This window comes from Pan paniscus, chromosome 21 (genome assembly GCF_029289425.2).
Source record: "Pan paniscus chromosome 21, NHGRI_mPanPan1-v2.0_pri, whole genome shotgun sequence".
NCBI classification, from domain to species: domain Eukaryota; kingdom Metazoa; phylum Chordata; class Mammalia; order Primates; family Hominidae; genus Pan; species Pan paniscus.
In genome coordinates, this window is record NC_073270.2 from 68,602,323 (window position 1) to 68,629,421 (window position 27,099).

A 27,099-nucleotide genomic window follows, 5' to 3' on the forward strand; every position below is an offset into this window, starting at 1 on the left:
GAAATGAGGAGCCTGTTGGAGCAGCCCTGGGGGCCGATGCCTGGCGGTGGGCACCTGGGGACAGCAGGCAGTGCTGGCCAGCCAACCCGGGCTTCAGGGAGAGTGATGACCCACAACAGGCGGGCAGCAGGAGGCTCTGCCCCACTCAAAGGTGAGCCGGGGGAGGCTGAGCTCTGACAGTGCCCACCCTCTGCCTAGGATCTGCCTGGAGCTGGGGGTGGTTTTTTGAGGGGCTTGAAGGTGGTTCGGGGGGGGACACCAAGCAGGTGTCCCAGGCATGAGGTGGCTCCCCTGGCCTGAGGTGAAGGCCAGCTGTATTTTGTCTGATTTGGGTCAGATAGCAGTCTTTGCTGACTGCATGCTGGGCATCATGGGGATAGGCAAAGTGGGGTGTGGGGCCAGGGACCAGGGGAGAGCCACTGAGGAGGGGGCTGGCCACAGGGTCATCTTGCCAGGTGGAACTGGTAGGGAGGACTTATCCTGTCCCCCAGACCGTGGGCTTGGGGTGGGGCTGGTGCTGGGAGCCCCTAAGGCCCCCTGCGGTCTGGGCTGACCTGCTCCACCCACCCCTCCCCGTTGTCAAAAGTCCTCTGTTAGGAAGCTCTGTGCCAGGATGACTTGGACTCCTCAGGAGGGTGGGCCTTTTCAGCTCCTCCCACCTCGCCTGATGGAATTCACACACACCCTTCCCAGCCACCGCGCTCACCCAGCAGTGAAGGGAGAATCTCCCTCCACTCACTTCACCTCGGGAGAGATTAGAGCGACACTATTATTTTGAGACAGGGTCTCACTCTCTTGCCCAGGCAGGAGTGCAGTGGCGCCATCTTGGCTCACTGCAGCCCCGACCTTACAGGCTCAAGCGATCCTCTTGCCTCAGCCTCCCGTGTAGCGTGGACTACAGGCGAGCACCACCATGCCCAGCCGATGTTTTAATTTTTGGTAGACATGAGGCCTCCCTCTGTCTCCAAGCTGGCCACGCCCGGCCGATGTTTTAATTTTTGGTAGAGATGAGGCCTCCCTCTGTCGCCAGGCTGACTGCGCCCGCCCGGCCAGAGTGCGGTGCTCCTGCTGAGCAGCTTTGCGCCCACTCCCCTCTCATCCCCTCCCGCCCTTGCTAACTCACAGCATTGCAACAGTCATGAGTCCCCACCTGCCGAAAGGAAACTCCTGCAGCCCCCTACAACCCCCAGGGCAGCCTTTCTCGGGAATTTTCAAGATTCCTGGGGGAGGGGCTGGCATCTGCGCCTTCATTGAGCCTACAGGCAACTGGAAGCCTTGAGTCCCCTAGGGCAGCGACTGCCCTGGCAGCCTGAGGCAGAGCTTGGCCGGACCTGGCGACCCCTGAGCTTGTGGGAAATGGACATGGCCAGCACCGCCTTCAGGCCTCCAGGGCACAGTTCTTTCAGGCCGGGGATCCCGGGGAGGGGTTCTTCCCCTCGGCCAGGGTCATCGGTTTGCGATCTCTCCCGGGAGTCTGGGTTTGGAGTCTGGTCTTAGCCGGTAGCAACTGACGTGGCCTGACCACCCGGCCCGTCCAGGTCCACGGGCGAGGGGCCGCGGTGGGGGTGCTCCCAGCCCAGCAGGCAGCCCTGGACAGTGACCCCGGAGCAGGAACCAGGGCTGCGCTGGGCACTGACCGGGCCCTGGAACCGGGGACTCACCCTCCCCGGGGTGTTCCTGGGCCTTGGGTCGCCTGGGTCCGCTCCGGCCCCTGGGGAGGGGTCTGCGGCTTCGGAAACTCGCGGGTCTCCCCTGCCCCTCCCTGAAGGGGGCCCTTCAGCGCCGCGCGCTTCCGCCCCCACACTCGGGTTGAGGAGCAAGGAGAGAAAAGAGCGTCTTTCTCTCTTGCTCAAAGCTGCGTGTGTGCAACGCGCCAGTCCCAGGATAATTTTAACTCGCGGCCGGAGAGAACGCGCCGCCCGCCCGGCGTCTCTTTTTTTTTCACCCAGGCGGGCTGGGCGGCGGCGCGGGGCGGGTAGAAGCCCCCCCGCCCAGGTGGGCCCGGCTGAATGGGGGGCTTGTGCAGGCGCGGGCGGGAAGGGGAAGGGGAAGGGGCCGCCCACCTCCCGCCCCGCCCGCGCGCTGCCAGCCCCGACGCCGCCGCCGCAGCTCAGACTCCGCTCAGCCATGGCCCGGCCGCGCGCGTTCGCCCCGCTCCTGCTCCTGCTCCTGCTCGGGGAGCTCCTGGCGGCCGCCGGGGCGCAGGTGAGCGCGAGCTCCGGGCTCTGAGGCTGGACGTGGAGCCGCGACCGCCCCAGCCCCGAACCCGCCACTCCGGGGTGCCCGGCGCAGCCTCGACGCCCCCAGCCCGTGTCGCCGTCGGGGCGCGGCGTCGCCAGCGCCTCGGGATGAGCCCCGTCTGGCCGCGTCCTCGATGGGTCCTCGCTGGCCCGGGTCGGCCGGCGCCGCCGCCTCCTCTGGGAGCACAAGGAGGCCTTTGTTCCCGCCGCCGGAGGGAGGCGGGGGACACACTGCGCGGGGGCGCCGGGCTCCGCCCGAGGCTTTGGGTCTCACCGGGGAGAGCGGCGGTCGTCGCAGGCCCCGGAGCCGCTCGGGACCCCGGAGGAGGGGACGCCGGGTCAGGCCCACGGGGGCACCTGCGCTCCTTAATGAGTTTTCTCCGTTTCAGAAAGTGGGACTCCCAGGCCCCCCCGGCCCCCCAGGGCCGCCCGGGAAGCCCGGCCAGGACGGCATTGACGTGAGTTTGGGGGTGGGGAGGGCCCCGAGCGCTCTTGGGTTCTGGCTCTGGCCCCCACCTCCCTGAGCTCCCCGGCCTGATGGAGAGAAAACCAGGCCCCACCTCCCAGAGCCGGGGTGACATCAGGGGGCAGCCAGTGCCTTCGCGGGACGGGGGTGGCCCTGCGGGGACTGCTGGTGGGTAGGGGTGGAGGGTGTCATGTGGTGATCCTCCACCCAGAATGCCGGCACTGAGGTGTGTGTCTCTGGGTCCCCTGAGGGGCCCGTGCCCCTGTGTTCGGGGTTCTGGCCTCTGTGGCTGAAGTGGGGGGAGGCACGTCCTTCGGGTGGATGGGGGCCGGGGGTCTTGTTGGAGGCTGCTGGGCTCTGGAGCCAGCCATGGAGGGGGCTTAGGAGCCGACTCAGTCCTGAGATGATGTCCCCTACGGGTATCTCAGGACTGGTGTGGGCCAAGCAGCAGGAGGAGGCGGCTGAAATTCTACAGTTGTGCCTCCCTCGGAGGGACCGTCTGGGGTGAACCTCCCCATGTGACCACCACCAGGGCAGGGGTCCCCTCAGGGCCTGTCCACGCTGTGTGGTCCCCGTGGAGGGCTGTGGAGGGCTGCACCAAGAGCCCCCCATGACCCACCCTCTGCCCCCCTGCCCAGCTCAGCCTCAATGGCCACAGCCTCCTTCCAGTCTGTCCAGTTCACCCCTTTGCCCAGCGCTGCCCCACACGTGGGAGGGTGCCCTCTAGGTAGGGATCGGGGGCTCAGGGGCCCCTTTTGTCTGCTGGGGCTGGGCCTCTGGGGCTGATTTGGAGGCCAGCGCTGCTCTTTTCCCCGAGGCGGGGTTCTTGAGGGACCCCTGATTTTCAGGGTTACATGTGGGTGTCTTTCCTCACAGGGAGAAGCTGGTCCTCCAGGTCTGCCTGGGCCCCCGGTGAGTGTCCCTGGCTGGGGAGACAGCCTTTTTCCAGTCTGGAGAGAAAGGGGGAACTCAGAACAGAGGGGTCATTGATATCCTGTCTCATCCTGCCTGAGCCCGGGTTGAGGGGAGGCCTCAGAGGGCTTGGAGCAGGCCTGGAGCCAGCGGGGCGGGAGGGGAGTGTGTGGGCTCAGCCTCTGCATGTTCAGGGCAGGGCCTGGCTTTGAAGCTTTCTTTGGACCAGCGCCAGGCAGGCCGGGGCCGGGGCTGGTACAGCCCTTCAGGTTCCCCAGGCCTGAGGTCACCTGGAGCCCTCCCACCTTCTTCAGCTCCAGGGGTTGAGGGTCCTGGGGCTCAGAGCCCTGTCTGGGCCCTCTGGGGGTCCGACAGAGATGCCTGCTGGCCCTTAGCCAGGGAGGCCAAGGTGACCAGACGAAGGTCTTACAGATGCCACTGAGGGATGGGGCGGGCAGCCTTCCTGGGCCAGCAAGGTGTGGGCAAGCAGGACACACGTGCTCCAGCTGAGCCGGGTCTGCCAGACAGCAGGGAGGACCCAGGAGAGGGGCCCATCCCGTATGGCTGGGTTGGGGGGAAGTGGAAAGCATTTTGCTTCATTACTGAAGGCCTGGGCTCCAGGCCAGACCCCGCCTTCACATCTCTGCCCTTTCCTCCTACACAGGGACCAAAGGGGGCCCCAGGAAAGCCGGGGAAACCAGGAGAGGCCGGGCTGCCGGGACTGCCGGGTGTGGATGTGAGTGCGCCTGCCCCTCCCCGCCATGCCCCACTACCCGCTCCGGGTCCCTGGAGGAGTCCAGCCTTAATTGCTGTTGTCCAGCTGGGCCTGCTCAGGCGGGAAGCCCAGTCCTGAGAGAAGTCTCCAGAAGTCCCCAACAGGGGTCCTTTGGCCTTCATCCCAGACGCCACTAGCATCTGGCAGGGGACAGAGCCAGCCCAGTGGAGTCGGAAGTCCCGCCAGCTCTCCTTGCTTGTCCAGGAATGAGTGCCCATTGTCAGGACCTTCTGCCCACTGCTGGCCGGCCCCTGTGAGCCCCAGGCTGGCCTCACTTAGTCATCATGGGCTCCAGGCCTGGCCCCAGGGCCACTGGAGTTTTGTTCGGAGGAAGCCGGGCCTGAGAAGTGAGCTGTCCAGTCCTGCTAGGTTGGTCCCCGAGGCCTGACTACAGCAGGTGCCTCCGTTGCTGGCTTCCCGCTGGCTGCCCCCTCCCTCCTCCCAGAGCCTCTGGCTACAGCAGGCAGACAGTGGACAGGGCCAAGAGAGGAGGCTGCCAACCTAAGGGTCTTCTATGCCTCTCTGGACTCACCAAGGGAAGGGTCCGTGCTTCCATTTTTGCCTGGGGGGTGGCATGTGCTTCCCATGTGGCCCCTCGAGCTCGCCCTCGGCCTCTTTCCCCAGGGTCTGACTGGGCGAGATGGACCCCCTGGACCCAAGGGTGCCCCTGGGGAACGGGTAAGTGCCTGCGCCGAACCCAGTGGCTTTGGTTCAGAGGTGAGGTCCCCTGGCCACCTCTGGCCGCTCTGTGTCCACAAGGCCAAGGAGCTGGTAGTTCCAAGGACAGCTGCCCTGCCCATGCCTGGGGTGGAGGGGCAGAAGGGCAGGGTGCCAAGTGGCCAGTCCCCTGTGCCTGCCTCCCTGCCTCACCTCCACGTATGGTCAGAGTTGTCCTGGTATCCAGACCATGGCAGGGAGAAGGGGGATGGTTTGGGGGAACCCACCCCAGGTGCCTCCTCAGAATGTCCCTGAAGCCCCCAGGGCCCCGGGCAGACCACCACCAGGGACCCCCGGGCACGCAGCCTGCAGAGTCCCCTGTGCCTGCCTGTTGGACACTGAATCCTTTACCCTGACGGAGCGGCACCACCACCCAAGGGTGCCTTTCTCCCCTTGTGGCTTCTGAGTACAAACCCGAAGCCAGCATTCTCTCTTTGGCTTCATAAGACGTGGCTGTCAGCCAAGCGGGTGCCACTGGCCCCAGGCGCAAAGCATCACAGAGGGCAGGAAGGCTGGGCTGGGGACACGAGGACACAGCCCTGCCCTTGGGACCCTTGGGAACTTGTCAGGCATGAGGCGGATTCTGAGCTGAAAACAGGAGGGAAATAGTAGCTGCTGGCAGCCGAGTCCGTGGTGCCCAGGGGTGTGGGGTGGGCTGGTCCCCAGGCTTTCAGGAGGGGCCTCCAGCCTTAGCACGGGGGCCGTGCGTGCCGTCCAGGGAATGAGGCATTTCAGGCAGCAGGGGCCAGACAGGGCCCAGAGGGTGTGGAGGGCAGATAGGGCCTGGCTGCCCAAGGCTCTGGGGCTCGCTGACGTGGGCGGGGGCTGAGGACTCAGCAGGCTCCGTGGGTGGGTTATCGGGAGGGCTTCCTGGTGGAGACAGGCACCCGGGGTCACTTCGGTGCCTCTCAGCCCCGCCTCAGGTTGCACCTTCTTGCGGCGAGCGCTGGGACTCTGGTGCCATCTGTCTCCAGCAGCTCCCCAGGACGGCAAAGACCCTCCAGATCAAGAGGGCTCAGAGGCCCTGCCCCTCTGTGAAGTGGGGACTTGGACCCTGTTGTCCTGGGAGTTGGAGTTGTGACGTCACACTTCAGAGGGAGGGGATTGGGTTTGCAAATAGAGGCCCAGCCCAACCTAGACGCCTGCTTTCCTCCCACAGGGAAGTCTGGGACCCCCGGGGCCGCCCGGGCTGGGGGTGAGTATGGAGTGTGGTCCTCTCCTCTCCATGGGAGTTTGGGGAGCTGGAGAGCCTGGTCTAAATGGGGTGGCCTCCAGGAATCCCAGGGACCATCCCTGGCCCTCTCATCTGCAGCCTCTCCGGAGGCTGGTGCCTGGATGGGGTCCTGGTGCCCTCTCTGGGCTGGGACCAGACACCCATCCCTGGAACCGCCCTTTCCCCGGGACCCACCTGAGCCATCTTAGGGAGGGGTGAGGCACAGCCCTTCTTGTGCCTGGCAGGCTCTGACCCCATGTTTGGCTTTGCAGGGCAAAGGCCTCCCTGGACCCCCCGTGAGTACTGACAACCCTTGGGGCCCTGAGCAAGCACGCAAGTCCCGAGAGCCTGCCAGGCTGGGATGTCCCAAACCGTGCCTGGGGGTGGGGCTTCTCAGGGGCAGCCATCTGACCACCCCATGCTTGGAGCCCCTCTCCCTTCGGAGGCGGCACACCAACCCTGGGTGGGGATCCTCCGGGCTTCCGGGTGCAGACCTCCCCACCTCTCTTTACTTCCCTCCAGGGAGAGGCAGGAGTGAGCGGCCCCCCAGGTGGGATCGGCCTCCGCGGCCCCCCGGTGAGTGGCTGTCCCAGACCCCCTCAGAGTGTGCTCACCTGTGGCCTCCACCCCCAGACTCAACAGCCAGGGGCTCCCTTCCCCTCTCCCTTTTCCCTTTCTCCCCCACCCCCACCTTGGTGGGTGTTGGTAGAAGCCCTGGCCAATGATCCAGACCCGACCTCAGGACGCAGACACCAGCACAGGCCGTGGGAGTGGGGGCTGGCGGGAGCTGGGCGTGTCCACCTCCCTGGGAGAAGCCGGGCACCTCACTCAGGTGGGGGCTGGTCCCACTCTGTCTAAGTCATACCCCCTCCCCAGGGACCTTCTGGACTCCCCGGCCTCCCTGGCCCCCCAGGACCTCCTGGACCCCCTGTAAGTACTGGGCAGAGGCTCTAAGAAGTGCTGGGCATGGACTAGGACACTGGGTTGGACCCTCCCCAGGCTCCATGCCCCTCCGAGATCTCCTAACCCTAACTTGGCCACTCCCAGGAACAGTCAATGGTGGGGGCAGCGGCTGTGGCTAGGCCAGCCAACTTGGGGATGGTCAGGACTCAGGTCCCATGGCCACCCTGCCCCAAGGACAGGTGGATTCTGTCATTGTCACATGCCCTGTGGGTGGGCCAGCAGCTCCCAGCACTGGCCACTTGGGGGACAGGATGAAGGGTCTCCAAGTCCCCTGGTGGATGGGGAAGGTTGTGGTCCGTCAGAGAGTGGGTGGGTGGGTTGGGTGGCTGCAGGTGGCTGGGGAGGGCGGGAGAATGTCAGCTGTCTCTTTTTGTCTTAGGGACACCCAGGAGTCCTCCCTGAAGGTGTTACTGACCTTCAGGTAGGCACTTGAAGCCATTTGTTAAGGGTGCTGGGGGGTGCCTACCTTGCGGGGAGGGGGTCTGGCCTGGAGAGGGGCTTGTCCATACTGGCAAGAAGGCAGGGCCCGAGCCCTCCCTGGGGACAGGAGCTCAGAGCAGACAGCTCGGGCACAACCTGGCAGAGAGGCTGGCTGGGACCTCCCCCTCCCCCTTCCCACCCTCCTCACCACCGTCTAGACCTGCACTGTCCCTCACGAAGCCACCAGGCGCACGGAGCTGTGCAAATGTAATGAATCACAATCATGTCACAGAGCCATCCAGCTCCCCTGCGTCATCCGCAGAGGGCGCCCTTGGCCACAGATGGCGACAGAACTGGAGTCTGGGACCCACCTTTATCTTGATCTTTGAGCCTTGTCATTTGCCTGAAAAGAAAACAGGGTCAGGTCAGGCGCAGCGGCTCAGGCCTGTAATCCCAGCACTTTGGGAGGCCCAGACAGGAGGATCGCTTAAGCTCAGGAGTTTGAGACCAGCCTGGGCAACATAGTGAGATCTTTGTCTCTACAAAAAATTGTTAAAGTAGCCAGACGTGGTGGCGTGCCTGTTGTCCCAGCTACTTGGATGGCTGTGGTGGGAGGATCACTTGAGCCCAGGAGGCAGAGGTTGCAGTGTGCTGTGATCAAGCCACTGCACTCCAGCGTGAGCAGCCAAGCTCAAGCCTGTCTCAAAAAAATGAAGAGGAAAGAAAATGGGCTTCGGAGGCCACGGATCCATCTCTCCTCTCTGTTTGGCCGTCCGTGGTGGCAGTCAGCACCTTGTTTCCATACAGAGGTTTGATAGTTTTGAAGGGAAAAGCTCGGCCCACTCTGACCTCACCACTGACGGCTGTCTACCAGCCTCTCTCCTCACCCCACCCCGGGGCCTAGGTGCCTGGCCAGCCTGTGTCCCAGAAGGGAGGCTTTAGGGAACCTTCCAGAATGTGGTGCGTGGTTGGGCCCCCGATCATGGGCTGAGTGGGGTGGGGGCTGAAGATACAGGTCTGCACCCTTGGCCTGGCCTGCCCATTGCAGCTGTAGGATAATCTAGAAGCAGCCCTGGGTTTCCTGAGCATCAGGCCTGTTGCCTGGGCTCACTGCGTCCCTCCTAAAAGCCCCATGCCGAGCACATTCCTGTGCTGAGGATGGGCCCGACCTGAGGCTGCTGCAAGGCCCCCTACAGTGCCGGCCGGGGCTGTGCTGAATGGCTGCTTTGATAGCCAGTGTCTGCCGTGGGGCCGGCTGCTCCATGCAGCCCCTGCTGCACTTGGCCAGTGCTGAAGGAGACCCTGTCTGTGTCCTGTCCCAGTGCCATCACCTGTACGGAGTGGCCTCCTGGGGTCCCGTCACCTGTATGGAGTGGCCTCCTGGGGTCCCGTCACTGTGTAGAGTGGCCTCCTGGGGTCCTGTCACCGAGAGTGTCCCGTCACCCGCCCAGAGTGGCCTCCCGGGGCCCCGTCACCCACGCGGAGTGGCCTCCTGGGGTCCCGTCATCTGTGCAGAGTGGCCTCCTGGGGTCCCGTCACTGTGTGGAGTGGCCTCCTGGGGTCCTGTCACCCAGAGTGGCCTCCCGGGGCCCCGTCACCCACGCGGAGTGGCCTCCTGGGGTCCCGTCATCTGTGCGGAGTGGCCTCCTGGGGTCCCGTCATCTGTGCGGAGTGGCCTCCTGGGGTCCCGTCACTGATGCGGAGTGGCCTCCTGGGGTCCCGTCACTGATGCGGAGTGGCCTCCTGGGGTCCCGTCACTGTGTGGAGTGGCCTCCTGGGGTCCTGTCACCCAGAGTGTCCCGTCACCCGCGCGGAGTGGCCTCCCGGGGCCCCGTCACCCACGCGGAGTGGCCTCCTGGGGTCCCGTCATCTGTGCGGAGTGGCCTCCCGGGGTCCCGTCACCGTGCAGAGTGGCCTCCCTGGGGTCCTGCGGGCACTGACCTCTGCATCAGACATCCTGCTCTGTTTGGCTGGGAGGGGTCTGACTGCTCTGTTTTCCGACAGTGCCCAAGTATCTGCCCGCCAGGTCCCCCAGGGCCCCCTGGAATGCCAGGGTTCAAGGTGAGTCACGGGTGACTGGGACCCAAGCACCACCCTGTGCTGGGCAGGAGGCAGCTGGGCTCCCATGGGGCTGTGGAGGTGGCAGGTCCAGAAAGCTGGACCCTGGTTCCAGGGTTGCCCCAGGAAGAAAGCTAGGCCAGCCTCCTGGTCCCGCCTTCAGCACCCCAGTGACACGCTGATGTGGCCAGGCTGGGACTGGCCATAGGCATCAGAGACTGTGGGGGAGAGCTAGCCTCAAGCTCCCACCCCAGCCCAGCCCTGGCCCGCTCCTGACCGCAGAGCGCCCTCATGTGGGTCCTAGCGCCTCGCAGGCCTCAGTTTCCCCATGAGGGCCCAGACCCACAGTCCTGTGCGCTGCCGTGTGGCGGGCCCTGGGCTGACTGACCCTGCAGGCCTCACTTCAGTGTTGCCAGGGAGGGGGTGTCGGGGGGTCTGGGTGGGGCAGTGACCCCATATTTGCTTGCAGGGACCCACTGGCTACAAAGGCGAGCAGGGGGAAGTCGGCAAGGACGGCGAGAAGGTAAAGCTGCCGCACAGCGGCTGGGGAGGAGCTGGGGACTGGAGGCTGGGCTTGGGCGGGAGGGAGGGGCTGGGGGCTGGGCTCCGGCGGGAGGGAGGGGCTGGGCTCCGGCGGGAGGGAGGGGCTGGGCTCCGGCGGGAGGGAGGGGCTGGGCTCAGGTGGTGGGGAGGGACCGTTTCATGGGTGCACCTGCACTGGCACCTACTGTGCCTGTCTTCCAGACAGGGCCTGGCTGGTCAGGGCTGGGTGATTTAGGCAGGGTCCCTGGACAGACCCCGTCCTGCCTGGTCTCGCTGTGGAAGCTCCCTGGTTTGTGTCTGTGGCCGGGGCGAGGGGCATCTGTGAGGATGGCTGGCTTTAGCCTGTAGCCTCCCCTCACCTGTGGCCGCTGTCCATGGAGGGTGTCTGTCCATGGTCACCTGCAGGCCAGGGGACCAGGTCTGGGATGCCCTTTAGCATGGCTGGAGTGATCAGATGAGGAGACCCCAGGTGCACATCAGAGGGGTCCCTGCTTGGCCACGAGGAGGGGCCTGGACAGGGCTGAAGGGCCTTGTGGGAACAGTGACCACGGACCCAGGCCCAGCAGGGCGAAGCCACCGAGACTCGCTGCTCTGGAACTGTGGGCAAGTGTCCCCTTCACAGAGCCTCCAAGGCCCAACTGTGAAGGGGGCAACACCCCCAGCTGCTTGGGCTTGAGTAGGGTGACTGGAGGCACTGAAAGGTGCAAGGAGAGCCAGACTGGGCCGCTGACCACCCTATCCCCTCTGTTTCAGGGTGACCCTGGCCCCCCTGGGCCTGCCGGCCTCCCGGGCAGCGTGGGGCTGCAGGTGAGGCTAGGAAGGGGTAAGGATGGTGGGATGGGAACTCAGCCCACAGAGTGATCAAGCCCTGCACATATCTACCCCCGAGGGGGCCAGCTCCGGCTGGGGGTGTTTGGCCAATACCCAGGCACAGGAGCGCGACCTGGCTGGGGGTCCCACCTCTGCCAAGGCTGCTGACCTCAAGGCTGGTGCCCTCTCCCTCTGGGGGACCTGAGCTGAGGCTGAGGGCTCATGGAAGACACCAGGGCTCCCAGGGGTACCCCGAGGGCCTTGGCCCTGGGTGCTCCCCGGGGTGGAGGTGCAGCCCCAGTCTCTGCATCTGTGCCTCTCTCCCGCAGGGCCCCCGGGGATTACGAGGACTGCCAGGGCCACTCGGGCCCCCTGGGGACCGGGTAAGTCCTGCAGCCCCTAGTGGGGGCCGGCCAGGTGGCTGGGGGCCTGGTTGTCTGCACCTCCAGACTTCAGATGGGCCCAGTGAGTGACACTCTGAAGCAGCCGGCACCCTGGCTCTGGCCATTGCCGCTGTGGCGCAGGCCTTGCTCTGGGCCCCTGTTCTCGCATGTGCCTGGGCGAGAGCTGACAGTCGGCGCTCACTGATGCCCGCACGCGGTCCCAGGCTGCTGTGAGGGCTGTTCACACGTGTGCCCAGGCGAGGGCTGATGAACTCTGCTCGCTGACACCCATACACATGGTCCCAGGCTGCTGTGAGGGCTGTTGTGGCTTAGGCCAGAGCAGGAGGGGAAGCAGGGATTTGGAGACTACTAGGTGGCATCTTGGGGGAACTTGCTGGGGAGCCCTAGAGGAAGGGCTGCTTGTGTCTGGGCCGCCCCTGAGGGAGCACTGGGGGGATGCCAGCCAGGCCTCAGACAAGAGGACCCCGGATCCCCTCTCTCCTCTGCAGGGTCCCATCGGGTTCCGAGGGCCGCCTGGGATCCCAGGAGCGCCTGGGAAAGCGGTACGTGTGTCAGTGGACGGTGGGCGCCATGCCTCGTGACCTCTCTCCCCTTTCCCTCTGCTCCTCTCAGACGCCCCCAGCCCCACTGGGGCCCCTCTTCTGTGGCTGAGCTGTTCCCTGGACACCCTGGGAGGGCTTGTGGCATGGGTACGGGGGTGCTTACCAATGGAATCCATTCTTTGTGAGACATTCGCCTCCTTTCTGGTTCTGGACGTGGAATGAGGGGTCACCATCGTCCCTCTGGCACCTCCAGCCATCTCTGACCACTCCTGGAGGGCCCAGGCCTGGAGGGGCCCCCGTCCCACTCTCTGACCACTCCTGGAGAGCTGTCCCCTGCCCAGGCCTGGAGGGGCCCCCGTCCCACTCTCTGACCACTCCTGGAGAGCTGTCCCCTGCCCAGGCCTGGAGGGGCCCCCGTCCCACTCTCCGACCACTCCTGGAGGGCTGTCCCCCGCCCGGACCTGGAGGGGCCCCCGTCCCACTCTCTGACCACTCCTCGAGGGCTGTCCCCCGCCCGGGCCTGGAGGGGCCCCCGTCCCACTCTCTGACCACTCCTGGAGGGCTGTCCCCCGCCCGGGCCTGGAGGGGCCCCCGTCCCACTCTCCGACCATCTCCATGGTGTTAACTCTGTCCCTGCCCCACCTCATCCTTTCCAGGGTGACCGAGGCGAGAGGGGCCCAGAAGGGTTCCGCGGCCCCAAGGGTGACCTCGTAAGTGAGAAGGAAGTTGGTTCCCTGGGTCCTTATGTGGAAGAACCCAATTTCCCTCCTGACTCGTGCTGGGGAGGGGGACACACTTGGGAGTGAGACTGCAAGGGGCTGCCCTGGGTGGGCCTGGGGGTGCGTGGGGGTGAGCCTGACCCTGGAGGGCCCCAGCTCTCTCCCTGGCCCCAGCCGTTCTCCCAGAGCCACATGGGAGCTCTGTGGCCCCCTGCAGAGCAGCCCACGGGCCGGGTGGAGGGACCAGGCTCCAGGGCTTGGATCCTGCCCCCAGAGAAAACGGCTCTCGGGTTGAGCAAGTGAACATAAGGAAAGTCCAGAGGCAGCCAAGCGTTCCAGGAGTGGAACTGAAGTGACCGTCCCCAGACTGGTCAGCCTCCACACCTCCCTCGACCGAGCCCTGGCAGCCGGAGTGCAGGGAGCCGCCGTGCCGTCCTGCAGCATCCGTGGATCCAAACACAGTTTTCTCCATGCACCCACAGGCCCCAGGGTGGTGGTCGGGGGTGGCCCCTGCCGCTGCCCACCATAGCAACTTGGTGTCCCCGAGCAGCTGGCCGGGGAATGCGTGAGGCCGTCTGGGAAGAGACTGCCACTGCTTCTGTCACTTGTGTGTCCTCTAGGGCAGACCTGGTCCCAAGGGAACCCCCGGAGTGGCGGGGCCAAGCGGAGAGCCGGTGAGTGCACGTGGCTGCTCATGGAATGCTCCTCCCCCGGGTCCTGGGTATGTACAGGTGGAGATGGCATTCAGAAGGGCTGGAGCTCAGTGCCCTCTGCTGTGGCCATCTTGAAATCCGGGTTAACGGTGGAACAGCCCCGCAGCCCCACACATTTCTCTCTTGCCCAGAGCCTCACGAGTGTGCAGGAGTAGGGGCCTCAGGCGGGTTTACCTGCATGGAGGACACGGGAAGTAAGGGTGGGTGGGTAGCACCACTGGGCAGAGGTGGGCACTCCCGGGGTCCCGGGCACCCGTGCGGGCACCTTCCTTCCTGCTGGGTGCCCACCCTCAGCCCAGACCTGAGCTCCCTTCTAGCCCCTCGTGTTGCCTCTGCCTCGGAGTAGTGCCCTGTCTTGGGACACCCAGCAGTTGGCTGTGTCCTGATTCCAAAACCAGTCCAGGGTGGACGAGGCAGGCCTGGCTCCCAAGCCTCAGTTTCCCCACCATAAAATGAGCCAGAACCAAACTTCCTTAGGGCACCATGATGTGCCTGGTGGACGAGGCCTCGGGCGTCAGCACCGCATCAGCACCGCCTCTGCCACCCACCCGCACCCCTCGCCTGTGTGGTCACCGAGGCAGCACTGGTTGCCACACGGCCACCCTGGTCATGAAACCAGATAACTGCCAGGGTGTGGGGGCAGACACAGTTTTAGGTTGATGGGGAAGGAGGCTGCCCCCAGGGCGGGACTGTAGAGGGGGGGAGGGGGGCCACTGCCCAACGGGCCTTATGCATCCCTTGTCCCCAGGGCATGCCGGGCAAGGACGGCCAGAATGGCGTGCCAGGACTCGATGGCCAGAAGGTTGGCATGGGGCTCAGGGTGTGACGGGAGGGAGGGGGCTGGAGGGGAGTTCGGCCTCCCGAGGCCTCAGCCTCCCCTTCCGCACCCCAATCTCTGTCCTCACAGGGAGAGGCTGGTCGCAACGGTGCTCCGGGAGAGAAGGGCCCCAACGGGCTGCCGGTGAGTGCCTGGCGGGTGGGGCCAGCCTGGGGCGCCACAGCTTCTGCCTGCCCAGTGGCCCATGTTGGGCTGGGTGGGTTGGTCGCTGTAGGGCCGACTCCCTGTGAGGGGTTCTGGGGCCTGTGTCCATCAGGGCCTGGCACAACCCCTGGTGCCCAGTGGGTGCTGTGGACGGTTGCCTGTGTGTTTGCATGTGTGTGCTTATTCGTGTGTACATGGGACATGTGTGAACATGTTGATGGCCATCCCTGGATGCCGTGCGGTCATCACCCCCATGGGCTCTGCATCCAAGGCCAGGGAAGCTGTCAAAGCCGCACCTCAGGTCCACAAGGCTGGGAGAAGTCGGCCCTGCCTTTGGGTGCACTCACTCTGGCCCCTGCACCCTGCCTGCATGCACGCCCCTGGGTGCTGCTGCCGGCGTGCACGCCCCTGGGTGCTGCTGCCGGCGTGCAATGTGACTGGTAGCCCTGACCGCAAGCTCTCTCCTGGCAGGGCCTCCCCGGACGAGCGGGGTCCAAAGGCGAGAAGGGAGAACGGGTATGTGGCTGCAGCCGCTTTCTCTCTGGGAGGGGAGGCGAGGGGCCGGGAGGCAAGGGGCCGGGGAGCCAGCGACCTGGCCCCAGTGCAGGTGTAGGCAGGCACTCACAGCTCTCCTTCCTCTACAGGGCAGAGCTGGGGAGCTGGGTGAGGCCGGCCCCTCTGGAGAGCCAGGCGTCCCTGTGAGTATCTGTGGCACCCCAGACCCCTCCCCATCCAGCCTGTGTGCAGACCCTGCCCTGACACCCTCCTTCCTTTCCCTGTAGGGAGATGCTGGCATGCCTGGGGAGCGCGGCGAGGCTGGCCACCGGGGCTCAGCGGTGAGTGCAGGGACATGGCCCGGGGTCGGGGGTTAGCACTGAGCCGTTGGCACGTGGCCCCAGTTTCTGAGCAGGCCGGGGTGGCATTTGGTTGCCTTGATGGGCCAGGCCCACAAAAGCCTAGGATGCCAGGAGGTGTGGGGCCCCACCTTCTTGTCCCTCACCCACTGGGAGATGGTTGGGGCCAGGCCAGAGCTGCCCTGTTTCCTTCTTGTCCCTCACCCGCTGGGAGACGGTCGGGGCCAGGCCGGAGCTGCCCTGTTTCCTTCTTGCCCCTCACCCGCTGGGAGACGGTCAGGGCCAGGCCAGAGCTGCCCTGTTTCCTTCTTGCCCCTCACCCGCTGGGAGACGGTCGGGGCCAGGCCGGAGCTGCCCTGTTTCCTTCTTGCCCCTCACCCGCTGGGAGACGGTTGGGGCCAGGCCGGAGCTGCCCTGTTTTCAAGCCTTCTATGCTGAGCCCAGCCTTGTGCCCCCATAGACTGAGATAATGACAGCACCAGCCACAGGGCCCTGGTAGGGGGAGCCATGGGCATGGGTGCCTGGCCCCGAGTCTAGCCTGACAAATTGGGTCCAGGGCACGCCTGAGTTCTGAGACCCCCTAAACTGCCCTGGGAGGTAGCCCTGCCTCTGTCCCCAGCAACCCAGCCAGGTGGCTTAGAACCGGCTCCTGTGTCCACCCACTCTGGGGGAAGGCTGAGCCAGGCTCCCTGGGACCTCTTGGGGACTCCTCGAACCCTGAGACATCCGCTCACACCTCACCTTTGTCTTCCAGGGGGCCCTCGGCCCACAAGGCCCTCCCGGAGCCCCTGGTGTCCGAGGCTTCCAGGTGGGTGAGGTTGGGGCAAGGGCCTGGCACAGGGGGCGGCACACCCAGACGGGCCAGACCCGACAGGGTATGGGCACTGACGAGCCAGGACTTCCTTCCCCAGGGCCGGAAGGGCAGCATGGGAGACCCCGGCCTTCCAGGCCCCCAGGGCCTCCGAGGTGACGTGGGCGACCGGGTAAGTGGCCCTCTCAGCAGGAAGCTCCCCTGCACCCCCTCTACCCCTGTACCCCCTCTACCCCTGTACCACAGTCCCCCACCCCCCACCACAGTCCCCCAACCCCACCACAGTCCCCACCCCCCACCACAGTCCCCCAACCCCCACCACAGTCCCCCAACCCCCACCACAGTCCCCCACCCCCCACCACAGTCTCCACCCCCCACCCCGGTCCCCCACCCCCCACACCGGTCCCCCACCCCCACCACGGTCCCCCACCCCCACCACGGTCCCCCAACCCCCACCACGGTCCCCCAACCCCAGCACGGTCCCCCAACCCCCACCACGGTCCCCCACCCCCACCACGGTCCCCCACCCCCCACCACGGTCCCCCACCGCCCACCACGGTCCCCCACCCCCACCACGGTCCCCCAACCCCCCACCATGGTCCCCCAACCCCCCACCACGGTCCCCTGGGACGCAGACAGGGAGAGGCCCTCGCAGCTCCCAGTGGGAAATCTGGCCATGGGCAGTGTCTCCCTGCGTGGCGGAGGCAGTGGCATCAGGGCCCCGACTGTGGCGCCTTTGGCCCCTCTGACCTTCCACGTGGTGTTCCTTGTGGGTGGGAGGCTGCGGGAGCCTGGGCCGCTCTGCCTCCTGCCCTGCGTAGACGCCTGGCGGGACCTGCACACGGTCAGTGTTCATTCCTCAAGATTGGCGTGGAGGCTGAGGCTCAAGAGCCATGCCTGCTCCCGCCTAGCTGGTGTCTGCGGAGGCGCCGTTGACAGAGGATCACGTTGCTATAAAATAGGTTTGAACACCATGTCCCAAGTGACTGTAACGGTCACAGCTTCTACCTCGTCAAGACTTTTTCCTGCTGGTCTTGCAGCAGCTGCAGCGTTAGCTCCTTGGGGGTCCGGGCAGAAGAGGGGCATGGCCTACCCAGGGCCCCAGCTCACTGGAAGGAGCCTGTGGGTCTGGTCTGGGCCCCAGCCACGCTCCACCAGGTCCTTGGGGACCTCGTGTGCCTGCTGTGGCCGCCTCTGCTGGGCAGACAGACCCCTTTTTAGACGTCAATCCCGAGAAGCCTCCAGGACACGGCTGCAGATGCCCCGTCGTTCCAGGGTGATGGTCATTCCAGGGTGATGGCCGGGGCTGTGGACACCACCACCCCATGGGGGATAGCGGGCTGTTTATTGGCCTCCAGGCAGGACATTCCAGAGGTGGGGGCCATGCCAGCAACCTCAGGGCCTCCGAGAGATGGCAGGGCTGGCACCCGCCCTGCGGGCACTGTCCCTGTCCCAGGTGTGGGTGGGGCCTGGTGGCTGAATTTCCCTTTCACTTTAAACTCACGGGAAAGTCTCCTGCTTTTCTGCCCTTTGGGCAAGTTCTCACTTACGCGGCCATGTGAGCAAATGGACATTTTTAAAAGGGATTCATAGCAACTCCCAGACATGTCCTCATTTCACAATGCCGGGGGAAGGTGATTAGATGAGCTTTTGCATCTTTGACTCTACTGTGACGGAATTATCCTGAGATTGTGCAGAAACACCCGCAGGAATTCACGGGTGTTACAAACAGTGCAAATCTAATGGGGCTTCACTACCCACAAGGGGAGGCTGGACAGAGCCGTCGGGCCCAGAGGCTGTGAACGTGAGCTTGGCCTTTGGGCCTGTGTCTGGGAGCCGGTGTTCACAGAAGCCCTTTGTGCAGCACAGATGGAGATGTGGGGAGGTGTTTACCATTCCTGGGCCCAGGGCAGGCTCACTTTAGGAATTTCTGCCGCTCCTCTAATCCAGAGCCTTCTCTCCACACCCAGGGTCCGGGAGGTGCCGCAGGCCCTAAGGGAGACCAGGTGAGCTGGGCACAGGCTGGGGCAAAAGGAATGAAGGCAAAGCTGCACAGCTTCTCCCAGGCTCCTGTCCCGGCTCTGGCCCTGGCTGTGTTTTCGGGACACTGAGCCTCCTTTCTCCTCTTGCTGTGTCTGTCGGTCGCCCTTTCTGGCTCCTGCCCCTCCTGCTTAGCACAGAGACGGCAGCTCTGGGCACCCAGCCCCCAGGCACGCCCCGGCATCCCCCGCTGCCTTCCTGGGTGCAAACAGCTGGCCAGAGTGTCCCTGCATGGCTCTGGGTGCAACAGAAGCTGCTTCTAGTCCAGGAGGCACCAATGGGAACTCTCAAAGGGACAGAGGTGTGTCCTGCCGTCCTTCCGGAGAACTGACAGAGGGCAGGGGCTAGACTCTGCGTGTGTTTTGCAGGCAGATTCGAGATGCATTTCTGCTCTTCGAAGCACTCGTCTTTTTGGAAAAGTGTCAGGGTGGGTGGGGCCATGGTCGTGGCTGCCCTGCGCTCCTGCAGTTTCTGCTCTGGGTGGGGCCATGGTCGTGGCTGCCCTGCCCTCCTGCAGTGCCTGCTCTGCCCTCCTGCAGTGCCTGCTCTGGGTGGGTGGGGCCATGGTCTGGCTGCCCTGCCCTCCTGCAGTGCCTGCTCTCACTTCTAGGCACAAGGCCTTTCCATACGGCTGGAGGGCCTGCAGCCATCGAACCCCCACCGCAGGTTCTGCTTGGCAGAAAAGCCTCATTATGCAAACAAATGTCTTCCGTTTTTTAGCCCCGCCCCTGCCTGCAGGTCTCCCAAGGCAGGGTCCTGGGCTGCGTTTGGAGTGGGTTAAAAGGCAGCCCTGGGGCCTGGGCTTTTGGCCTCGACCTTAAGATGAACATTACACCTACGGAGGCTTGAGAGCAGGGACTTTAAGGCATGAAGTCCCTACTCATGCATGAACAGCTCTTTTAACTTTGGGGTGTATCGTTTTCAGGGTATTGCAGGTTCCGACGGTCTTCCTGGGGATAAAGGAGAACTGGTGAGTAATTAGGTAACCTCACTGTTACCAACAGCTGGGAGCGAGGTCGTCACTGTGGCTGGGGAACAGTCCTGGGGTACAGGGTCAAAATCTGCAGCTCCCGGTGGAAGATCGGCAGCTCTGCTGGGCAGCGTGGGGATGGAGCAGGGTCGGGCAGAGGCCTTGGCCACTGGCCGTCCCTTAGCAAGTGGGCAGGGCCTGGCAGGGAAACTCAGCGGCTCTGGAGTCTGACCTGACCTGGTGCTCAGACGTGTGGGCTCCCGCACTCTGCCCCGTGGAGTGGCACCTGCATGAAGCAGTCACAGCTGCGTTTTTGTTTTTTTGTTTTTGGTTTTTTGGGGTTTTTTGTTTTTTGTTTTGAGACGAGTCTCACTCTGACACCCAGGCTGGAGTGCAGTGGCGCGATCTCGGCTCACTGCAACCCCCGCCTCCCGGGTTCACGCCTTTCTTCTGCCTCAGCCTCCCAAGTACCTGGGACTACAGGCACCCGCCACCATGCCCGGCTAATTTTTTGTATTTTTAGTAGAGACGGGGTTTCACCGTGTTAGCCAGGATGGTCTCGATCTCCTGACCTCGTGATCCTCCCGCCTTGGTCTCTCAAAGTGCTGGGATTACAGGCATGAGCCACCGCGCCCGGCCGGGGTTTTTTTTTGAGACGAAGTTTTGCTCTGTTGCCCAGGCTGGAGCACAGTGGCGCGATCTCGGCTCACTGCAGCCTCTGCCTCCTGGGTTCAAGCGAGTTTCCTGCCTCAGCCTCCTGAGTAGCCAGGATTATGGGCCCTCCCACAGTCGACTAATTTTTTGTGTTTTGGGGGGTTTTGTTTGTTTGTTTGTTTTTGAGATGGAGTCTCGCTCTTTCGCCCAGGCTGGAGTGCAGTGACGCCATCTCGGCTCACTGCAACCTTCCCAGTTCAAGCGATTCTCCTGCCTCAGCTTCCTGAATAGCTGGGATTACAGGCGCCCGCCACCATGCCCGGCTAATGTTTGTATTTTTAGTAGAGACAAGGTTTTACCATGCTGGCCAGGCTGGTCTCGAATTCCCGACCTCAGGCAATCTGCCCGCCTCAGCCTCCCAAAGTGCTGGGATTACAGGTACGAGCCACCGCCCCTGGCCTAATTTTTGTATTTTTAGTAGAGACGGGGTTTCACCATGTCGGCCAGGCTGGTCTCAAACTCCTGACCTCAGGTGATCCGCCTGCCTCAGCCTCCCAAAGTGCTGGGATTACAGGCGTGAGCCGCCGTGTCAGGCCCACAGCTGGTTTTTAACTGAAGAAAACTCCACTTCCACAGGCCTAAAACTCAGGTGAAGCATAAAATTACGTTCTTGTTTGAGTCCCTTGATAGACACATTTCTCCTTATGGAGGTAACAAATGGAGCAGTCGTGAGTCCGAGGGAAGGACAGCCTTTCTGGCTTTCCCGAGGGGGTTTTTCATCTATGATTAAGTCTTTCCTTTGTGTCTGGGTGAAATAGAAACAGCCTAGCCCCAGGGACCCCAGTCTCTGGCAGACCCCCGCAGCCCAGTGTAAACTTTTTATGCCTGGGGACAAAAGACCTCAGTTGTATGTGTTTCATTTACTGAATTCTTTTTTTATTTTTTTTTGAGACGGAGTCTTGCTCTGTCCCCAGGCTGGAGTGCAGTGGTGTGATCTCAGCTCACTGCAATCTCTGCCTCCTGCGTTCAAGCAATTCTCCTGCCTCAGCCTCCCGAGTAGCTGGGACTACAGGTGCCTACCATCACACCCGGCTAATTTTTGTATTTAGTAGAGATGGGGTTTCACCATATTGGCCGGGCTGGTCTCAAACTCCTGACCTTGTGATCCGCTCGCCTTGGCCTCCCAAAGTGCTGGGATTACAGGCGTGAGCCACCGCGCCCAGCCCATTTAGTGAATTCTTAGACAGCACTGACAAATGGACCCTGGAAATCTCAGAAGCTGCCCTACCTGGCCACTGTTGCTGGTGGGGTGAGGGGCAGAGCCCCTTGCAGGCGGAAAACCTAAGGCTTTGCTCTCAGCTACTCGCACGGTCGGGCTGTGTGAGGTGACCCCCTACCCTCCTGGCCTCAGCGGAGCATGCTGTCTGGGCCCGGTCGGTCCCTCTGCTGTGCGGTTAGACTGTGTCAGTCTGTTTTCTGCAGCTGTAACAGAACACCACAGCTTGGGTAGTTTACAAGGAAAAGAGATCCATGTGGCTCCTAGTTCTGGAGGCTGGGAAGCCCAAGACCGAGGGGTGCATCCATCGAGGGCCTCCCCACTGCGTCATTCCATGGTGGAAGGCAGAAGGGCCAAGAGGAGGTGCCAGAGAGAGGGAAGGGGCCCAACCCATCCTTTTCATGAGGAACCCACTGCGGAGACAACGGTGTTAGTTTACTCCGGAGAGCCGAGCTCTCAAACCTAATCACCTCTTAATAGCATTGCAGTGCAGTGGCCGTTCAATTGCAGCATGTGTTTTGGAGGAGACATTAACCCGGCTGACTATGTGTTGACGCACCTGGGGCCAGTCATTCCTGAGGACCCAGCTGGAGGGGGTTCCAGGGTTTTAGGGCAGAGAGGTTCAGCCCAGCATTAGGCGTGTTAGTAAGAAAAAGGAATGGAAACAAAGTAAGCGTGTGTAAGAGTCAGCACCGTGCAGCTAACAAAGTCACTCTTCCCGGGAAAGTAAGTTTTTAAAAAGCTTCAATCAATCAGTGCAATCACAGAAATATAAAAAATGTATATAGAAGAACGGAAGGAACCACTGTCAATATTTGGATGTCGTCTAATAGCAGGTGTGTGGATGATTTGATTTATTTTATCCTCAACTGGCTACTTCCCACCCACCCAACAATACACTTAGTTCAAACACACAACTTTTCTCTTCACAGGGTCCCAGCGGCCTGGTCGGACCCAAAGGAGAGGTGAGTGCCTGGCGACTGTTCCGATGACACCATCCATGGGCGCCTGCTGGCTTCCTGCCTACCTCTGGGCAACCAGGCAGCCCTGCAGGGCACTGCCCAGATCCGAGATGTAAAAAAGCTTGCTCTGGTCAAGGCTGGGCAAGACGGCTCCATGCCGGCCGGGAAAGAGCACGTCGGGGTGGCTCTGGGCTCCTGGGCTCGCCCCTGACCCACCTTCCTCTGTTTCTCTGCAGTCTGGCAGTCGAGGGGAGCTGGGCCCCAAAGGCACCCAGGGTCCCAACGGCACCAGCGGTGTTCAGGGTGTCCCCGGGCCCCCCGGTCCTCTGGGCCTGCAGGGCATCCCGGGTGTTCCTGGCATCACGGGGAAGCCGGGAGTTCCGGTACGTCGCTTTTCCGGCTTTTCCAGCTTTCACAGGGTTGAGATCGTGTTTTTTCCGGAAGGAAGTTACTTTGCGGGGTGACAGTGGGAATGCCTCACCGAGGCTGCCGCCCCCATGCTGACGAATGTGTGGGGTGAATTCCAGGGGAAGGAGGCCAGCGAGCAGCGCATCAGGGAGCTGTGTGGGGGGATGATCAGCGGTAAGTCAGCCACCCGCACCGGCTGCAGCGGGGCCCATCCCCACCTGGGGGTCCCGTGCCTGGGGCTACACACACAGCCTTCGCACCACTGCTTTCCAGCCAAAGTGAGCCCCTAGCACTCACCCCGCCTGTTAGCCCTTGGGGGTCCACGTCCGCCTTGGCGTCCGCCTGTCCTCTGCACTAGAGGATGGCCCCAGAGGACGGCCCACGCTCCCGCCCCGGATTCAACCAGATTCCCAGCACGCAGCAGACGCCCTAAAGCCTGCCGAATGCGATGGGTACAAGAACAGCGGAGTGTGCCCCTGTGGCTGGCAGGGCAGGTCCCTAAACACCCCCAAGGGCACTTCCTTCACCTTCCCACTCAGGCTTCTCAGGCTCCAAGGGGTTGGGGGTCCTTTCTAGCTCCAGCGTTCATCACCCCAAAGCAGTTAAACCATTTTCCATCAATCAGAAGGAAAACTTCCTTCTGGAAGACAGCACCGTGTATTTTATGCTTTACGTAACAATACTTTTGATGATCCTCTCTCGAGTAAACGCCTGCACCCTTGTTTTCCCAAAGAACAAATTGCACAGTTAGCCGCGCACCTAAGGAAGCCTTTGGCACCCGGGTCCATTGGCCGGCCCGGTCCAGCTGGCCCCCCTGGGCCCCCAGGACCCCCAGGCTCCATTGGTCACCCTGGCGCTCGAGGACCCCCCGGATACCGCGGTCCCACTGGGGAGCTGGGAGACCCCGGGCCCAGAGGTGAGTGTTTGACCCCATGACACGGTCACCCTGCTGTAAAAATCCCTGAGACTGACTTGTTAGTAGGCGCTGCTTCTGGTGCCTGCCATGCGCCCTCAGGGGTAACCCCTGGAACGTGGGGGCCTCTCATGTTTTGGGGCCTAGCGCAGTTAACTCCTTGGTAATCCTGTGGGAACTGGAACATTTTTAAAATGTGATGTTTTTCTCAAATACCATTAGAACAATATTTGGCAGGGAGGGATTGATTAAAAATGTGACGAAGGCTGGGCACGGTGGCTCACGCCTGTAATCCCAACACTTTGGGGGGCTGAGGTGGGCAGATCACGAGGTCGGGAGTTCAAGACCAGCCTGACCAACATGGTGAAACCCCGTCTCTACTAAAAATACAAAAATTAGCTGGGCATGGTGGCACACGCCTGTAATCCCAGCCACTCAGGAGGCTGAGGCAGGAGAATCTCTTGAACCCTGAAGGCAGAGGTTGCAGTGAGCTGAGATCGCACCATTGCACTCCAGCTTGGGCGACAGAGTGAGACTCCATCTCCATAAAAGAAAAAAAAAATGTGAGGAATGGCCGGGCGCGGTGGCTCATGCCTGTAATCCCAGCACGTTGGGAGGACAAGGCAGGTGGATTACTGGAAGTCAGGAGTTCAAGACCAGCCTGGTCAACATGGTGAAACCCCGCCTCTACTAAAAATACAAAATTAGCCAGGCAAAACACAGATGTAAGATTTGAATGATGCGATTAGAGGGATGTGAAAATGCCCTTAGGTGAACCATGGGTGGAAAATCATTTAAAACATGATTACAAAATATTAATAAATACTCAACTGCTTAATAGGCATCAATATTTTGAACAAAACTAAAATCCCATTCAAATTGGCTGCCGGAGGTCAGGGAGGTGGTTCAGCCGTGCACGGCTCAGCAGCAGGCATAGGTTCTGACGGCTGTGCCACTGGGCGGTTTCACTGTGAGAACATCTGAGTTCACTTACGCAAGCCCGGCCTCCTGCACCCCTGGGCCGTGTGCCAGAGCCTGGGGTTTATGGCTGCAGACCTGCACAGCCTGTTACTGAGCTGGGTCTTGTGGGCGGTTCTAACCTGGTGGTGGGTATCTGTGTTAAATACATCCAAACACGGGAAAGGTGTGGTAAAAATTGGGTATGGTAATCTTAAGGGACCACTGTCACCTATGCGGTGCGTCGTCCACCTGCAGCCGTCCTGCAGTCTAAGACTGTGTACAGGTGGGTCCCTCTTGTCGGACCCCGTCAAGCCCTACGCGTGTGACATCTGTACTTTTCTAAATGTTTCCACTTCAGTGAAAAGCTGGCACCCTGTTTGTTACAAAGGTGATCAGACACCGCTGTGGTGTGGCTGCAACAGATACTCTAACCATATGTCTGTGTCCACACCTCGTGACAGGAAACCAGGGTGACAGAGGAGACAAAGGCGCGGCAGGAGCAGGGCTGGACGGGCCTGAAGGAGACCAGGGGCCCCAAGGTAGGAGTCCACGGCCAGCAAGGCTTCACTGGGTGACATCTCTTCCGCCATCTTGTAGCTTTATGTGGGGCGTGCTTGGGTTGTGAATGGCTCTCTTTTCCTCTTCTCTTGGCAAAGCAGTCTTAGAGACAAGATTAGGAATTGTCTCAATAACCACTTTAATACATAAAAGTTTAATCGGGGCTGGGCGCGGTGGCTTACACCTGTAATCCCAGCACTTTGGGAGGCTGAGGCAGACGGATAACCTGAGGTCAGCAGTTTGAGACCAGCCTGGCCAACACAGTGAAACCCCATCTGTATTAAAAATACAAAAATGAGCCGGGCGTGGTGGCGGGCGCCTGTAATCCCAGATACTTGGGAGGCTGAGACAGGAGAATCGCTTGAACCCGGGAGGTGGAGGTTGCAGGTTGCAGTGAGCCAAGATGGTGCCACTGCCTTCCAGCCTGGCGACAGAGCGAGACTCCATCTCAAAAAAAAAAAAGTTTAATCAGTAAGCAGATCCTCCTGGATCTATTTTAGCTAAGTCAATTTGGTTAGATTCTGTTTAAGCTACTCAGTATCTATTTCAGTTAAAGTATAACAGAATTTTCTCTTAATTGACCTGTGCATACATTGAATATTTCCATTTCTAATGTCAAAAATAAATGCTTTGTCACGGAGGGAGGCAGCGCCAGGATCCTTGGCAAAGGCCATCCCCTGCCTGCCCCTGTCTTAGCCTGGTGCCTTCTCAAAACCAGGAGGCCTTAGACTCCAAGGATGTGTGTGTCCAGATGAGAAGGATCCCGAACAGTCTTCGAGAAGGCACCCGCTCCCACCTCTGCCTGGGTGCCCTGGAGCCCTCTCCTCTCCTCTCCTCCACGCACTCACACTGCTCTCTGGATGTCCTGGAGCCCTCTCCTCTCCTCCACCCACCCCACCTCTCCCTGGGTGCCCTGGAGCCCTCTCCTCCCCTCCATGCACGCACGCTGCTCTCTGGGTGCCCTGGAGTCCTCTCCCCTCCTCCCCTCCTCCCCTCCACGCACACACACTGCTCTCCGGGTGCCCCATGCTCCTGGACTCTCCTTTGCTGACCTAGCTCTGCCTCTACCTGGTGTCCAAACGCACAGGGGTCCCAGACCCCAGCCACGTCTCTCCGCCTGTGGCTCTGAACAGCATCTGTGTTGCACTTGCTGGTGGACAGCAGCCTCCCGGCTGCACCATGCCCGCACCATTCTGGACTTTGTCACCTCATCTCAGTGAAGGGCTCTGACACCCCCCACTTAGGCGGCTGACTCCCTCTTCCCTCACACCCAGGCCTCCCATGTTTCCACTGTCATCACTCACCAAAGCCACCCCACAACCCCCCACTCCGGGCCCCCTGCTCACTCCAAATCCACTCCTTACACAGCCCCCACCAAACCCACGTAAGTCAGAGTGCGGGTGTCCTCAGGACGGCTCTGCACCCCTGCCTGGGGCTGGCCGCGCCTGGCCTTCTCCGGACACTCCCGACCGCCAGCCCCGCGGAGAGCCTTTGTGTGCCCTGTTCCCTCGGCCTCCCCACCCCCTGCGGCCTCCCCCCAAGTGAAGAGTGAGCTGATGGAAGAGCAGGGCTTGCCCGCAGCTGGACGTCAAGTCCCCCTGCTTTCAGTCCGGGCTGCAGCTGAACTTACCTTTCTGCTCTGTCCCAAGGACCCCAAGGCGTGCCCGGCACCAGCAAGGACGGCCAGGACGGTGCTCCCGGCGAGCCTGGACCTCCCGGAGATCCTGGGCTTCCAGGTGCCATTGGGGCCCAGGGGACACCGGGGATCTGCGACACCTCAGCCTGCCAAGGAGCCGTGTTAGGAGGGGTCGGGGAAAAATCAGGCTCTAGAAGCTCATAAAATTCAACGTGAGGAAGCAAGTGACAAGGACGCCTGAAGCACGGTGGACGGTCATGAAGGAGCGGGGGTGTGGCAGGCGGGTGACGTCCAGGAGAGGGAACGCCCCTGGCTGCCCCTCGGCCGCCGACTGGACGCGCGGGCCCTGCCAGCGAGCACCCTCATCGGGCTGTCGCCTGACAGCATACCTCAAAAGGCCCTAGCTAATAAACCTGTAAGCCCAGCATTTGAGAGAAGGTAGGGTGTGTATATATAAAAGGTTGTGTACAACTCCACGAGGTGAAAAATATTCAGTAACTTGTTTACATAGCATTTGTGTAAAGACTATGATCTCATCCCAATAAAATGATATATTAAATCTTCAGATTAATGACTGGCT

General features: G+C 62.2%; 1 protein-coding gene across 1 annotated transcript; it reads left to right on the plus strand.

Moving 5' to 3' along the window:
- The first annotated feature begins 1,878 nt into the window (after nt 1–1,878).
- On the plus strand, nt 1,879–27,084 carry COL9A3 (collagen type IX alpha 3 chain). The gene is made up of 32 exons (XM_034947754.3): nt 1,879–2,205; nt 2,630–2,698; nt 3,583–3,618; nt 4,283–4,354; nt 5,018–5,071; nt 6,270–6,305; nt 6,596–6,619; nt 6,846–6,899; nt 7,200–7,253; nt 7,666–7,707; nt 9,711–9,767; nt 10,234–10,287; nt 11,061–11,114; nt 11,447–11,500; nt 12,010–12,063; nt 12,720–12,773; nt 13,403–13,456; nt 14,244–14,297; nt 14,403–14,456; nt 14,949–14,993; nt 15,122–15,175; nt 15,260–15,313; nt 16,086–16,139; nt 16,243–16,314; nt 18,113–18,148; nt 19,108–19,152; nt 22,015–22,047; nt 22,281–22,427; nt 22,572–22,626; nt 23,186–23,368; nt 24,787–24,864; nt 26,533–27,084. The coding sequence occupies exons 1-32, from the start codon at nt 2,128–2,130 to the stop codon at nt 26,721–26,723; spliced, it is 2,055 nt and encodes a 684-aa protein (XP_034803645.1). The 5' UTR covers nt 1,879–2,127; the 3' UTR covers nt 26,724–27,084.
- The last annotated feature ends 15 nt before the right edge of the window (nt 27,085–27,099 follow it).

Bases quoted from the DNA above. Each gene is read 5' to 3' on its own strand.
- COL9A3 (XM_034947754.3), top strand. From the start codon at position 2,128: ATGGCCCGGCCGCGCGCGTTCGCCCCGCTCCTGCTCCTGCTCCTGCTC. The intron at 10,288-11,060 runs GTAAAGCTGCCG...CCTCTGTTTCAG, and splicing joins TCGGCAAGGACGGCGAGAAG to GGTGACCCTGGCCCCCCTGG. The intron at 19,153-22,014 runs GTGAGTAATTAG...TTCTCTTCACAG, and splicing joins CTGGGGATAAAGGAGAACTG to GGTCCCAGCGGCCTGGTCGG.